At 33.2% G+C, this 16,526-nt stretch overlaps 1 protein-coding gene across 2 annotated transcripts; it reads left to right on the top strand.

The window, feature by feature from the left end:
- Window positions 1-7,915: 7,915 nt before the first annotated feature.
- LOC125826155 (uncharacterized) lies at window positions 7,916-16,526 on the top strand. 2 transcript variants are annotated; one of them, XM_049505470.1, is made up of 21 exons: window positions 7,916-8,668; window positions 9,608-9,679; window positions 9,805-10,009; window positions 10,100-10,208; window positions 11,436-11,528; window positions 11,644-11,736; window positions 11,869-11,961; window positions 12,055-12,147; window positions 12,230-12,311; window positions 12,429-12,488; window positions 12,602-12,654; window positions 12,778-12,944; window positions 13,822-14,035; window positions 14,117-14,174; window positions 14,255-14,311; window positions 14,477-14,722; window positions 15,281-15,345; window positions 15,439-15,495; window positions 15,587-15,680; window positions 16,042-16,182; window positions 16,263-16,526. In XM_049505470.1, exons 1-21 carry the CDS (start codon window positions 8,057-8,059, stop codon window positions 16,425-16,427), a joined length of 2,829 nt encoding a protein of 942 aa, XP_049361427.1. In that variant the 5' UTR covers window positions 7,916-8,056; the 3' UTR covers window positions 16,428-16,526. The 2 variants fall into 2 exon arrangements, with proteins under 2 accessions (XP_049361427.1, XP_049361435.1); XM_049505478.1 differs by lacking the exon at window positions 11,436-11,528.

Genomic DNA, 16,526 nt, shown 5'->3' with positions numbered 1-16,526 from the left:
CCAGAATAATAATGGTTTAGTGATGTATTAATGCTTGAGTGTGTTTTTGTTATATGGGTTTAAGTTATTTATACATTGCAAGAAATTTTTACACTATATGTCAAGTCATTTTTACTGGTTATAGTATGTAACTTGTTTTATTTTCAAGATTAGAAATCTTGTCTTTTTTAGAGTTTTACCTATATATTTCCTTTAGATAAACCTAGTAGATACAATATTCTTTATGTATTTTGATGGTGTGTATATCTTAAACTCTTGAGCTAGTTTGATTCGGACTTCGGAGCAAGTGATTATCGTTTATTATCTCAACCTCTTTATATGGGTTGATAATAACACTACAATCTCAAAAATCAGAATAAGTAATTCCAGGAAGTTATTGTTGCAATTTTATCACATCCAAATATGAGATAAATTCAACTCAAAATTAATCTCGAAATTAGTTATTCCTTATCTTTCGTACCGAACGAGCCCTTAATTTATATATTTGTAGTAAATTTTGATTTGAGATGACTTATGAGTGTTTGATGGTTGACTGCCTTCTAAACATTAGTTGAAATGTTGTGTCATGCATAGAGAGGACAAATATATAATTGTTTGAAAATGAAAGGATTGATGATATATGCACTTACATATTCCTTTCTCTCCTTATGACTATTTTGATATACTTAATTCCTTCCATCATGTCATTATGATCATGACTCATGAGTTTCCACTGCAATATATATATATATATGAGTAAGGATCTATTTTTTTTTTGTTTTTACCCGATATTTGATATTCATATTGGGTTTGATTAACCTAGATTTGCATAAAAAAAATCAATTTTGGAGGTAAGGCTTTCCCTATATCGTACCGAAGATGGTTTCATTGCCGTCCAGAATCTCAAATTTAAAACCTCTCTAAGCAATGATAAATATGGAATTCACCGTCGCACCATAATCACTATTAGAAAATAAGAAATTAGCGCGGACAAAATTTCATAGCAAAACAACAGACTAAAATCTAATGCTTATTCGATTCAACTATGGATTAGCGACATATTATAAGAAAATTCAATGAACTAGCTAGGAGCTTTTTAGTGACAAAATAACTATGAATTATCGACAAATTCTAAAGCTAATTCCATGTTTTCTCGAAGTGTTTCTTTTGTGATGCAATCACCTATTTATATTGGACTATAGAACACTATTTTAATACACATATAAGAGTTATACTAACTCATCAAATAGTTGCACATGGGTCCCCATGGGGATCAAGAAGGTATTCATTTGAACTTTCTTTAATAGAAAATATATTATATATATAAGGTTAAAATTATATATATATATTGAGATTTCTGATTAATTTATTAGTGTATTTATTTTTTCATATTTTTAAACCTTTTAATAAAATTTTTGGCTCTGTTACTATCTGGATATGTTAGATCTAGGTATGTTTACTTTTCTTCACGCCATCAAAATTAAACTACTAATAAATATGGATATATGATATATCATATATGCATGCATACGACTAAGATTTTCTCATATGTATAAATATTAAGAATTTAAATTATATAATAAAGACAATTTGATTTTATAAAGAGGAAAAACATTGACCTATTAACCATTGGCCAGATGTACCACATGAATCTTCAAAGGTCAAGACTCTATACTATAAAAGAACATTACGCAATCAAATTAAAGTTTATTAGGAGTACAAGTTTTCAAGTCTCATAAAAAATAAAATAAAAATTGTACTAACTGATAGTACTGCACTGCTGCTTGTGTCACCTCAAAAAGCTTTTTTTTTTTTTAGAAAAAAGAAGAAGTTGTATTTAACATTTAGAAAAACACACGTATATATGTATAGCTAGTATAGTTGTTCAAAATCGAATCGAAATCGATAATTTAAATCGAAAAAAAGATATTGGTTTATTAGTATTGGTTTGGTAGTTTTGATAACGGTTTTGATTTTTTTTATTATCGGGTTATCGGTTCTTAATGGTTTGAAGTTTTTTCTTAACAGGATTAACCGATAACCCGATAGTAAATTAAATAATTATATTTATATTATTTTGTATATAAAGTCCTTGACTTAGAGTTTGGTTTCCTACTTTTATTTTTGGTTGTCTCAAACACTTGGTTATTCTACAATGTAAAAGTATTTGCTTTTGAGCAAGATGTAACTTGTGAACTCATGTGCATGGTTTATTTGGTTTGTCACCTTGTTTCTAACTGATTTTCAATGTTTTTTTTGTGTCAAATCTTAACGGTTAAACCGAAAATCGAATAGATAACGATCAAAAACCGATAAACCAATAACCGATAAACCAATATCTCTTAATGATTCTATAACGGTTTAGCATCTCTACAAACCGATAACCAATAAGCCAAACCGATAAACTTCAAAACCGAGCCGAACCGACTGATACGCAGCCCTAATAGCTAGGGGCGGAATCAGAAAATTATAAATGTCACGATTGTAATTTGAACATATAAATGAAAGCAATTTTGAACCGCCTTTATCACTACGTCAAGATGATTCAACAACTCACATATAATTAAAAAGATCATTTTAACTATATTTGTACGATGTAATTTTTCGATAAAAGGGGTTTAATTGAACCCCCTTAACGCTAGCTACTACTTATTCGTTTTGTAACATTTTATTTACGCCAGTTTATTTTATTTGAATTTGAACTTGATAGATTCAAGTTCTACCTAGTCCATTTTGTTTACTAAATTCTAATCTTATTATTTTTGTACTTAGTGAATAATTGGTCAACACATATACACCGTATGAGTTAAAACTACTAGTTCGATAATTCATAAAATTAATGTAAATGTATCCGCTCCGATTATAATTCTTAGTGAGAGTTTCTAGGAAAAAAAATATTTAACCAGAAGGTATGTGAAATTTATTGGGCAGACAAATGCTTTCTCCATTTTCAAGTTTCAAACTCAAAATTTCTGATCAATGATCGAGGATTTTCTAAATTCAATCATGTGAATGATGATTTCAACCTCTTATAATATAGTCGTAATAAATTAACCAGCAAAAAAAAATGTACATGGTTTATATATATAAATATAATAAAATATTACTAGGTACAAAAAAGTAAAGCAAAGACAATATAAAATATTCAAGGGTGGGAAAGGAATATTAGGCCATTAAAAGAAATATATGCCAACATTTTTGTGATATTGTAAAGAGGTACCCATGGCATATCCCTTATAAGATTCTAAACTTGCCAACCCACCCCTCCTATTTTTACTCTTTTTTCCTACTTTAAGATCACATTATCCCTACTTAAGTTACCTTCAATTTGCCTTCATGAACATCATCAATATCCCATCCTTATTAAGTTAATCAAATCCTCTAGGTGTAATTTTCTTGACTTATTGTAAATTTTCGTTTGATGGAGGAAGAGGAAGAACTAAACATAAAAGACTGGGATCGTCAGATCATAAAGATAATAAAAGGGTAGCCGCAAAAGATGGTTTTGGTGATGGTGCTTGGTGGGAATTATTATCATGCATTCATGAAGATTAATCTTGATTAGTCCCATGGAGTAAGGTAATGGACATGTTCTTCATAGTGTGGTGGTTAATTAAGGGCAACTTCTAATCCTTTGGCATTTGAGTCTCTTGATGGGCTCTAGGAATTTAATTATAGTAGTAAAAAGAAGACAATTATCTCACAGGCAAGGCATATTCTATATGCTAATTAATCTTGTTCTTTACTTTGTTTTTATTGAGTTCTTTTACTAAATGTTGTATGTGTTTGTAATCTACTTAATATTATGTATTAGGCCTAATATGGCCAGAATAATGGTTTAGTGTTGTATAATGGTTTGATTGTGTGTTGTTTATGATTTGGTTTGTTTAAATTAAAGCATTATGTTTTCCTAGGTTAATGTATGAAGTTTGTACTGCATTTGTGATTTGGTGGTTGTCTGATTTTTCATTTGGTGTTCGGTATCCACTTGAGACTTGATTAGTATGAATTCACGCTCAGAAATCTCATCCATTTGAGGTTTGATTAGTCTAAATTCACGTAAGAAAGTCCACTTTGAAGTTAAAAACATGTTTTCTACCAAATGCAACTTCATTTCCAACGCTCAAATTCAGTCTTCTAATTAATGATTAAGGAATACTTATCATCCCGTCATAATCATTAATGATGGAATGACCTATTTTATTAGAATATATAGTCCTTTTTAATACACAACATATAAGAGTACTAAGTCATCAAAATGGTTTCACATATCTTACTAATTAAGCATGTTAGAGTACCTAGTTTTTCTTCTCTTATGATGTAAGAAATAATTCCAAATTCACTAATCACTATATTAAGAGCAAGAATCTTATAAGTTTATTCCCTTAATCACAAGGGTACAAGTGGCAATATAATATACATGATAGGAAAAAAAGATGATGTCTACTTAGACTTAAAAATAATTTTCTTCCATTATTTTTCATTGGATGATAAAGTATCTTTGAAATACATTGTAAGAGTAACATTGGATGTCATTCAAGCTAGTGCCAAAAAACATCTTTGCACAATCAATTTTTTCAAGAATAAATAATGTATAAGATAATACAATGTGGTCATTATCTAGGCAATAAAGTAATAATTATTACTTCATGCCTTTGAACATTTGATTTGATGTTAATTACTTCATTAAACTAAATACCTACTTCATTAATCATTACTTTAAAAATTAATTGTCTTTCTTATTAACCAAATAACAATAAAATGAACCATAAGAAATGCCAAAAAGTTGAGTAAAAGTGAAATAATTTTTCACTTTATTTGTAAATCAATATTTGACATTTTTTTTTATAAAAAAAATGAACTTGAAGTTGTATTTCAGATTTGTCTATTTTTTAGCTCAATTTTCACTTTTTAAATTGTGTTTAAAATTATTCAAGCATGAATATTATTTCAAATATTCTATAAAAAAGAAAAACTTAATATGACTACTTCTTTAACACCAACTTCATAAGTTTCAAATAAAGTAAAAAAATATTTAAAATTTATGGCCAAACACCTATTTTGAGAAATATCAAATAGGCTGACAAGTTCTCTTCTACATAAAAGTAAGCCCAAAAAATTGTACAGAAAAGGGAAAAAGAGTGTATAAGATTATTTTTGCATAAATTGAAAATCTCATTAGGATATATTAAATTACGATCTAAAATTTATAAGTTATAACAAATATTAGACGAAAATCTAGCATTTTCTAATGATATTTTTTTTAAAGACTATATCTACACACATTTAAAATAATATGTTAACAAAACTTCAAATATATTGTGAGGTAAAGAGTCAAATTTTATAAGCTCTTAAGGTGATGATGATTGATGAATCATATGAAATTTAATTGGAGAAAAAGATATATTGCGTGGGTGAATAAAATCCACATTAATATAAGATATTTCGAAGAAATTCATTTAAACTTTGATTTAAAATAAATAATATCACACCATATTATAATATTTTTTTTTAATGTCATACACAAATATAAATTTTTTTAGTCAATTTAATTAAGACCAAATTTTTCATTTTTCTCAAGTACACAAATGATGAAAGTGCTTTTACAAAATTTTCCTTAAAATAGAATATTTCTCCAATTGGTCAGTCAGTACACAGTACTACATTGTGGGCGTTTAACACTTTAAATAATTTCACTCATTATGTACTCGAGTATATTAGTTGTCAACATTATTAAAAGTAGAGAAAAAAGATATATTCGAGTTTTGATCAAAATTTCTGTAACATCTCAAACTTTGGGTAGGACATATTATCCCTACAATATTTAATAGGGATAATTGTATAGAATGATAAACTTATAATCTAAAATAAATGGAGTAGCTACTGTTTGATTTAATTGCGCCCCGTAGCAAACATTTGTCAGTCGTCTCTCTCCCTCCAAATTCTCGCTCGCCACCCTCCCTTTCTCGCTCGCTCCCTCTATGCTCGCCTCTCTCGCTTTATACAACAGAATTGTATAAATTGCGTTTCTGTTTGTATAAAGCGAGAGAAAATTGTATATACACATGCAAAATACATATATATTTGTCCTATACACTTATAATTATACAATAAAAATATTTCCCTGCCCAGTTCTCTTTTGCCTTTCTCTCTTTCTCGTTTTATACAAACACAAATTATACAATATAATGTAAAATTTATGTTTGTACAATGTATAATTTATGTTTGTATAAAGCGAAAGAAAAAAGTATATACACATGCAAATACATATATATTCGTCTTATACATTTATAATTATACAATACAAATATTCTCCTGCCCAGTTCTCTATTGCTTTCTCTCTTTCTCATTTTATACAAACACAGATTATACAAATATAATGTATAATTTATGTTTGTATAAAGCGAAAGAAAGAGCGATTTTTTATATATAAATATTTTTGTCAACGATTTATACAAACGAGAGGCTAACAACAATTTATACAAATGGCCTGCCAACGAAATTATACAAATCTAAAGAGGAGCCAACAAATTATATAATTGCTTCTTTTTGTATATATGTATAGCGAAATAGACATAACTTTCAATTGTATATGTATAGCGAATTATGCATATAAATGTTTGCTATGGAGCACAATTATGCACACTTTGCTATAGCATACAAATATGATTTTTTTGTTTCATATATGTGAAAATTGCTCTATTTAATACTCCCTCTGTCCAATAATAGTTGTCCAGTACTGACTTGATACATCCTTTAAGAAACTATAAATAGAAGGATAATTTTACTATATCACCATTTGAATATAATAAATACAATATCATGAAAAATGTAATAGGGAAATGACTATAATTAATGATAAGAGTAAATTAGGAACTAAGTGTAAAATTATTCATGGATTTCATAAAGTGTACAAGTATTGGTAGACATCTATTTTTAGTATAATGACAAGTATTATTGGACAGAGGGAGTAGTGTATTTTAAAGCTATATAAGTGTCTAGCTGGACAAGTTACTATTTATAATTATACGATATTTATGATGTCCACATGGATGCCTATATATCTTTAAAATACACTATTATTAAATAGTGCAGGAGTAATAAGTCATGTCCAAAGTTTAGAAAGACCGAATATATTTTGAACCCTTTTCCCTTAAAAGTATCATTTTAAAAATAATTATTAATTTATTAAATTAAAATATAATTAGTATTAACAACAATTAAAATAACATAGCCAATTTAGTGTGACATTACTTTATCTCTATTTAATAATATTGAACTCAATTTTTTCATTAAAAGACTTCAAAATATGAAGAACTAAACACACAAATAAATTGATTAGGGTTCAACATTTATAAGACGTACATAAAAAATAATTCTAACTATATATAAATAATCTAATTTTCCACTCTTAATAGCTTCACTCCTGCTTATTTTATGAAGACTCTTTTTGAAAAACTTTCAATTCAGATAACACATATAATAAAATAATGAAGTCATACTAAAAATAATAAGAGGCTCATGGGATTGACGTGAGATGGCAGGGATGACTATATTTCTGGGAGCGAACTCCGAGCGAATATGAAGCGTATAAATACAACTTATGCCTTAAAATGAAAGACAATTCAAAATCCGCTTTGTCTACGAACAAGGAAGTTATAAGTAACGCAACTATGAATCTCACGGAGAGTTCGATTCTGGCTCAGAATGAACGCTGGCGACATGCTTAACACATGCAAGTTAGACGGGAACACGGAAAATGATGTTTTCAGGCGGACGGGTGAGTAAGCGTAGGAACCTGCCAATAATAATTATAATAATAATAATAATTAAATAACAGGATAAAATATTTTCTTCAGCTTATTATTATTTTTTTGCCCTTTTTTTACCCATATATATATTTTTTCAGATTCTTAAATATGAATTTTCACATTTTTCACGCTCTCTGCCTTTCTTACCCCACCCCCCTAATAACACCCCACGCAATGCTCCGTCTTCTTCTCACAAATTTCTCTGAAGGGTTTCAGTTTCACTCAAATTCTCCCTTTTTCTCAGATCCATAGCTCACCTTTTTCCGATGACGGCGCCGATGGCCGAGTCTCCGGTTGTCAAAGCCGGAGCCGGAATTGGTACCGGTACTGGTGATCCGTGTTGCATTGAACAGGAATCGAACGGTTCGGTTCATGGCGTTAGGTACAACGAAGTTGCTTCGGTTAAGGATCGTGATAGGAATGGAGTTGTTGTGTATAGGAGGAACAAGAGGTTGAAGAGAGCGGCTAATGTTGATGGCGGTGAATCGACTGATTCGAAGTTTAATAATTCAGGTGGTAAATATGTGATTAAGGATGGTACAGAGGGTATTTCCGGCAATGTGGAGAGTGTGAAGGAAATGGTGGAGGTTGAAGTCAAAGAGGAGTCAACGTTGACAGTGAGCTGTGCTACTGTTGCTGGGAGGAGGCTTACAAGGTCGGTTTTGAAGCTGAATGTGGAACCTCTTGATATGTCGAATGAGAATTTGGAAGTGTTGGACGGGAAATTGATCACATGTAATGGTGCATCTCCTGCAGAAGAATCAGAGATGGAAATATCGAAGAAGATTTCGATTATAGGAAGGCCTACTACCGTTAGGGAGCTTTTTGAGACTGGTTTGCTCGAGGGCTATCCGGTTTTCTATAATGGTGGCAAGAGGGTAATGATTTTTTTTTCTTACACATTAACCTTGCATGAAAATATCATTTTACATATTATACGTAATTAACTATGCTATACTTCTGTTTGGAATGATTTGGGTTCGGATAGAATAGACTGGTTACATATCATTTTGACAGAGGTTCAATAGTAGATACATATTCATTATTGGTGGAAGAAAGGGCTGGAAACCCGCTAATTCACAGCCGAGGAAATAACACTTCAGTTTTTTATCCTATTTTTGTCCAAGCCTAGGTAGAGTTACCTGGTCCCTGGACTGGTGGGAGGTAGCAGGTACCCCATGGAATTAGTCGAGTGCATGCGTGTAAGCGAGCCCATACACTACTGTTAGTAATGGCGGATCCACATTACAACTTGCGAGTTCACTGACCGAGTAGCTTTTATTCAGACCATGTATATATATTAAGAAATTTATTAAATATTTAATTGTGAACCCAGTTTATATTGTATATTAATTTAAGTTATGGTAGGAACCCATAAATTTAAATTCTGGATCCGCCTATGACAGCTAGAAAATAAATAGGCCGGAAAACACTCTATGTGTGTGTAGAAAGCAAGTGGTCGGCCTCTTTTCTTGCTGGGTAGTTATGGGAGAACTATTGAGCCAGTTTATAATATGCGATATGAATGTAGAAAACTATGTATGTTGAGCATGCTCTGTTTATAGAGTTATAGCTTGAACATGACTGGGAGTCAAACGAGTTGAAAACAGTAAAGAAGCATCGACTATGGGCATGTTTCCTGGATTTATTATTGCATTTAGCTACATCATTTAGCTTGCTGTGCCGTTTCTCTTGTCAAAAACTTATCTAGCTTTTCTGATCAATTGTTCCTCATGTAGTTTAGACCAAAATCTAAATATGGTCATGAAATTGAGTATTTTTGTTTTATTCTGAAGGCTAAAGTTGTCTTAATTTAGGGAATTCCACTGAGAGGAACAGTCAAAGATATTGGAATTCTATGTTCTTGTGATCTGTGCAAGGGTGCCAGGGTGAGTATATGTTATTTATGTTTCTCGTTTTTACTCTTTGTTGACGCTGTTAGTTGTTTGGTACTTGACATTCCATTAACTCGCTGTATGACTTTTAAGTTTTATACCAAATCTGGTTCTTTTAGGTTGTTCCTCCTGGCAAATTTGAGATCCATGCATGTAAAACTTATAGACGTGCATCACAATATATCTGCCTGGAAAATGGAAAGAGTCTCCTTGATGTGGTCAAAGAATGTAGGAAAGGTTCTTTGAAGAACTTGGAAGCAACAATTCGAAGCTTCATTGGCCCGATTCCTGTGAAGGAAAATATCATATGTCAGAATTGCAATGGTGAGTTTTCTTATGTGAACTTGAATATGGTGACACATTTTCGCTCAAGTACAATAGATGATCTATTTCTTGATTTTTCATGGTGGCCAGGGTCTTTTGCTGCAACTTCAGTTGGAAAAATTGACCAAATTTGTGATTCTTGCATAATCTCTTTAAGATCAGAAGCCACTCCATCTCAGTCAATAAAAGTTGAAGTTGGGTATGTATGATTATATTTATACTTTTGGGTGCTTCGCTGGACTCTAATCTTCTTAATACTCCATCAGATTTATTTTATGTGTCTTAAGTCTCTTAGTTTGACTGGGCATGAAGTGTTAAGAATGTAAAGGAACTTTCGAATCTTGTGGCCTTAAACTAAATAGCTTTGGCCCAGACCCTGTATATGTATCAAGAAATTAAATAAATATCTATGAATATTTGACGGTGAATAGGGATGGCAATGGGGCGGGTGCGGGACGAGTTTTAAGCTATGCGGGCAGGGCGGGTTTAAGGCTATGTGGGTGCAGGGCGGGGCGGGTTGATATATGAACAAGTCTTTAGTCAACTAAATTAGTGATTTAATCCTTCCAGCTTGCATGCTTTGTTTTCTGTAAATATTTAAATATGGGATGTGATTGTTTATCAGTAGTAACATTAACTTAAAGAGGTTAACTAAATGGTAAATGTCTAATTTAGTCAATCTTAACGTCTACATGTGTGCATAAGCATGTGTGGCTTAATTTGTTTTTAGCAATTAACAGTAGATGAAGACAGTGACAGATCTTGTTAACCTTGGCTTAAGAGAAGAGTGAAGTTCTTTTGTCTGTGTGTGTAAGTACGGATTAGTATATGGTCAATTTACAAATATTTAAATAGTTAAGCAAATAAAAAGACAAAAAAAAACTTATGCGGGGTGGGTTAAGCTCAACCCCTGCCCCATTGCCTTCCCTAACAGTGAACTTAATTATAATTGTATATTAACTTAAAGATGTCGTAGGAATCCATAAACTTCAAACCCGTGTCCAAGCAAAAGGCTAAATTGAATAGGAAGAGCATGGTCTATAAAACCTATTTGGCATGACTGCTCTCAGTTGGCTTTTAGGATTTAATGCAATAATGCTTCTGATAAATGGAATCAAACTGGTGCTTGTCATGAACTTAAAACTATTTATCATTCTCTTGGACAAGTGTCATGGATTTAATACTTTTAATTGCATCAACCAAAGGACTCTTTGTCACAATTCACGTTTCCTTATTATTGATATCTTTTCGAGAGTTGAACTTATGGTTTTTCCATGTAAGCATTAGTTGATTTCCTTTAAGGAATGGTCATGCGGCAATTTATATTTCTTTTTTGTTTGTATAGATGTGTTTCCATACTCAGAAGGTCTCAGTAGTCTCTGCTTTTGTTGTTATGACATTGCCGGTCTTGTTTTTGCAAAATTAGGATATCTGAGCCTGACCTGAACATAAATTCCTCTGAAGCTTCAACTGCGTCAGATACTTCTCTAAAAAGGCGTAGAGGAAGAAAAAAGAAAAAGTTGGTATCTTTTCCGATTGACTAATTCTGCTTGATTTTGCACGCAATGAACTTTTTCAACATGACTAAATGGTTTAGGAAACATGTAATAATGATGTTCTATTATTGCTTTAAGGCCTGTGGAAATATGTTCAAGGAAAAAGTCCCTTAGAATATCTTCAGCACATACAATCTCAGGAAGGAAGGATCAGTTGAAGACACCAAACAAGTATGTTATGATACTCAATATTTCTCTGTTTGATATTTTCACTTTTGCTTTGTCTGCAACATCAAATTTTCTGGGTAAAAATGCTAAACTTTGCAATCTTTCTCTTACACACGTTTATTTGGAACCATCAAGGTTATCCAATCCAGTTCTTTCTCCACACTCAAATGAAGCTTCCCCGATGTGCAACTCTTTCAGAGATAAAATGCAGAGCAAGATCTCAAAAAAGTTGGTGAATATTTGGCTAGTCAATTGCCACTAATTTTCTTTTATATGAAATATTACCTCTCACTTGTATGGTGCCTGTATTCTTTAATTCAGATTGTCAAAATCCATTGCAGCTTCAAATTCCTCAACAATTGGTTCTCTTAATGTTTCAGTACACTCTAGGACCCAATGGAAAATTACAAAGAAGTTGGTACCATTCCTCTGACATTTGCTTATTCTGAATTTCATCTGTCAGCACATTTCTTATAGTCAATGTCATTGCATTTAGGGATCAGAAAATGCATTGGTTGGTTTTTGAGGAAGGTGGACTGCCCGATGGGACTGAAGTTGCTTATTATTCTCGTGGAAAGGTGCCAAGCATTCCCTTTTCTACCCTTTTGCTTAGTAGTTGAGACATATTATAAGTACTAGATGCTAAATATGGTTTGTTGTGACATATTTGTTATTTGCTCATTTATTATTGGCAGAAATTGCTTGTCGGTTATAAGCAGGGATCTGGTATAGTTTGTTCTTGCTGCAACTCTGAGGTACAATTCTTGTAGCTTGCATAATTCTTCCAAAAAATGAAAACCTTGGTTCTTTGTGTAGGGTTTCGTAACCGTAACGTAAGACATAATGATTGCTTTCCTGTCATGGTTAGGTTAGTCCATCACAATTTGAAGCTCATGCAGGTTGGGCGTCGCGCAAAAAACCGTCAGTGTCATTCTTCTGTTTAGCTGGCTTTCGAGGGATCTTTATCCTCTTTAGCTGTTAGCTTACCTAGTTCTTCTGACACATTCCCATTTAGATGTTTAACATTGTCTCATGTCTCTGCAGCTATGGATACATTTACACTTCAAATGGAGTGTCTCTACATGAATTTGCTATGTCCCTATTGAGAGGTCGTAAGTCTTCTGTCAAAGACAGTGATGATCTGTGCATCATATGCGCAGATGGTGGAATACTGGTGCTTTGTGATGGATGTCCAAGGGCCTTCCATAAAGGTTAGAGTTGCAGGGCCTTCCTTAATATATCCACCCAACACTTTCTTTTGTGCATGTTTTTTTTCCTGTATGATGATTAAGACCATCAAATTCTATGTCATTACCCCATGCGTTACTTAGCTTTTCTTCTCTCTTTTTTTAAATGGTTTGGAGGGGGGTGGGGATGGAGGAGGTGTGTAGGGCCAGTTTATGACAATTGCTCACAAATTTGTAGTCTGGCATTAGAGCACCAAGTTAACGCTGGGACACAACCCCCTTCCTCCCCCCACTATCCCCCCCCCCCCCCCCCCCCACCCCCCCAGGAGGATGTGGAGAGGAACTGGAAAGGCGCGAGTAAGATAGGCAAAAGAGATAAAGAAACGACATTATCATCTCTAGTTCTGGTGTTGGGAAGGTGTGTTGGGTCAGTTCATGACATCTGCTCACAAATTTGTGGTTTGGCATTAGAGCACCGAGTTAGACAAATGGGGCACAACCCCCCTCCTCCTCCCACTACTTAGCAAAGGAGATAAATAAAATCTATTATCACAAGTATCTGTTACTATTTTTTTTTAATGACGGCGGTGTTCGGGTAGCTGTTCCCTCCCCACACAAAGCACATGGTAATTCTTCCCATCAAGGCTTGGGTACACAACTGTCTGTTCATCTATAAAAATAAAAGAAAGAAAAAATTAAGGCACCTATAGTTGTTTACTTATCCTATATATTTGCCTATAATGACAAATAAGCTGTGTCTCCATTTAGGTGAGCAGCACATAGTCATTGTTTTGTTTCTTTTTTCTTTCTTTCACCTCTTAGAAATTCTGGTTGCTTTGTTGTTAAGATTTCAAAATTCCATCTAAGTGGCATTAATGTGTGTTTTCAATTATCTATGCAGAGTGTGCATCATTGTCGGCTGTTCCCCGTGGTAAATGGTACTGTAAGTATTGTGAAAACAAGTTTCAGAGGGAGAAGTTTGTGGAGCACAGTGCTAATGCCATTTCTGCTGGGAGGATTTCTGGTATTGACCCCATAGATCAAATAAGTAAGCGTTGCATGCGTACTGTCAAGAACCCAGAAGAGGCAGAAGTTATAGCATGTGCTTTATGCAGGTAGTTCTACTTTGTGAAGTTGTTTAAAGCCTAATGTCTTAGTTTTTGTAGTATGATGAAGTGCATATTTTTTGTATACAGGTGTTATGATTTTAGCAAGTCTGGATTTGGTCCACGCACGGTTATCCTCTGTGACCAGGTATTTCCTCTACATTTTTTATAAATCCCTTATTCGACCAATTTCTATGATTAAAATCCTTTCCTACCTTTCATATCCAGTGTGAGAAGGAATATCATGTTGGCTGCTTGAAGAAACGCAAGATAGCAGATTTAAAGGTTAGTCCATTTGCATTTTTAGGATTATTTCATGGAAGATCTCCATTTTTTGTCCAGGATTCCTGCTCCTTTATTTTGTTTAATTCCCTTTTTTCTCTTTCTTTTCCTTTTTAAAATTATTTACTTATGGATTCTCAAGTTAAAATTTAATGCAACTTACAACAGGAGCTGCCTAAAGGAAAATGGTTCTGCTGTGCGGATTGCAAGAGGATATATTCTGCACTGCAAAATTCACTGAACTCAGGAGAAGAGAGACTGTCAGAATCGTGCCTGGGTGCAGTAAGGATGAAGTTAAAGGAAAAACGTATGGATTTTGTTGGTGATCTAGATGTGAGATGGAGACTTATCAGTGGCAAAATTACTTCTCGTGAAACCAGAGTGTTATTAGCAGAAGCTGTTTCAATCTTCCATGTAAGCATTAGCCCTGAATTTATTTTGTCCAAACTTACAGTGAGTAGACTTAGGATATGATAACCACGTTGACTGTGTGATGCTGCTTAAGACGGTTTAGTCACTTATCTAGATGGGATGGGTTTGTTGTTGAGTAGGGTTCAGTTTTATGCTCGTGCATCCGTTTTTTGAACTTTGGTTTTGTGATTTTGATGTTGCCTAATTAAGCTTAATTTTAAGAAATGAAAATCGGTGCTTCAAACAATTTGCTAATCATGCGAAACAGACTTGTCATGTCTATTTTTCATGGTAGCTTTCTTTCGTGGAATTTTACCTGCCATTTCCTTTTGTAGTCCGAGTTGATTTAATGTTCTCTTGATGTTATTTCATCATATTCTTTTCTTGTATGCTCCAATAGATGTTTGTGATTTTCTTATTCTGCGATGTTTAGTGAATAGTTCGTTTTGGATTTTCTCTGTTTACTTTAAGGGTTCTAAAACTACTTTTAGATTGTATCTTTTATTTTTCCAATGAAAAATGAGTGGAAAAGTTAGAATCATCATCATCATGACTTTTCAGGATTGCTTTGATCCTATTGTTGATTCGGCAACTGGACGTGATTTCATTCCATCTATGGTCTATGGGTAAATTTCTTTGTTATTATGCTGAGTTAACTGGATTTTTCATTTATCTTGCCATTGCATTGTTATCTATGATATTTGTTCTTCTCCTTGCAGAAGGAATATTAGGGGCCAAGACTTTGCGGGGATGTACTGTGCTATATTGACAGTAAAGTAAGAACTGTGTTGCAATTTGTTTCATTTGAAACTTCTCATTTTAAAGCACATTTTCCATAACTTACGAGGCTATTTGGTTATCATGCAGTTCAATAGTAGTATCAGCAGGGATCCTCCGTATTTTTGGTCAGGATATGGCAGAGCTTCCTCTTGTGGCAACACGTATTGGTAGCCAGGGCCAGGTAAAGCTGTGTAACTGTTCAGGAAAATGACCCCATTTATTTTCTATCAGATGATCTTCTCTCAGTTTTTGTTGCTTTAAATACTAAGATACATTTTAGATCTAAAGTTGATGTCCCTTAACATCCACTCTAATCCTAATTCATATTTTGCCATGGCGGAAACATTGATTGGCAGCATAATGCATTTAACATTTTCACGTTGGCCAGATGATTGTGAATTCTGATGATGCTTTTATGGGAGGAAATCATTGTTCTTGCTTATTAGAAATCGTGAAATACATCTTATGAGTGATATTTCTTCTGCTATTGTTCTTGAAATGTACAAAAGTTGAGAATTGTATGCTTTGAATGTTGTTTATAGGGTTACTTTCAGTTGCTCCTCTCCTGCATAGAGAAGTTGCTCGCATTTTTGAATGTTAGAAGATTTATACTTCCTTCTGCTGTTGAAGCAATGTCAATATGGACCGAGAAATTTGGATTCAAAGAGATACCACCAGATCTGGTATATCTGCATCTTTTCTTCAAATACAAAACGATTGCCCTTTTTGTTTTCATCTTCTAAGCAACTGTTTTACATTGCAGCTTGTCAGCTACAAAAAAACCTGTTGGCAATTGATTACCTTCAAAGGAACATGTATGCTGGAAAAAATGGTCCCTAAATGTCGAATCATTCGGCATGAGGAAACTGAAGCTGAAGCTGAAACTGAAACTGAAACTGAAACGGAAAGTGATGCACCAGATGAGTAGTAGGTTGCCAAAGATGATTTTCCCCCCATTTTGTAGAGCGATTTCTGATCACATATGTATATTTGAGTCTTATTTTATCAGAGAGGGATGAATTTTAGA

The sequence above is a fragment of the Solanum verrucosum genome, unplaced genomic scaffold (genome assembly GCF_900185275.1).
Source record: "Solanum verrucosum unplaced genomic scaffold, falcon-dt-bn FXZP01000125.1, whole genome shotgun sequence".
In the NCBI taxonomy this organism is placed as follows: Eukaryota; Viridiplantae; Streptophyta; class Magnoliopsida; order Solanales; family Solanaceae; genus Solanum; species Solanum verrucosum.
This window is presented reverse-complemented; position numbering and strand designations above follow the sequence as displayed.

Coding starts and splice junctions, on each gene's coding strand:
- LOC125826155 (XM_049505470.1), top strand. CDS start 8,057: ATGACGGCGCCGATGGCCGAGTCTCCGGTTGTCAAAGCCGGAGCCGGA. Junction 10,209..11,435: donor TCAATAAAAGTTGAAGTTGG/GTATGTATGATT, acceptor TTGCAAAATTAG/GATATCTGAGCCTGACCTGA. Junction 15,346..15,438: donor ATTCCATCTATGGTCTATGG/GTAAATTTCTTT, acceptor TTCTCCTTGCAG/AAGGAATATTAGGGGCCAAG.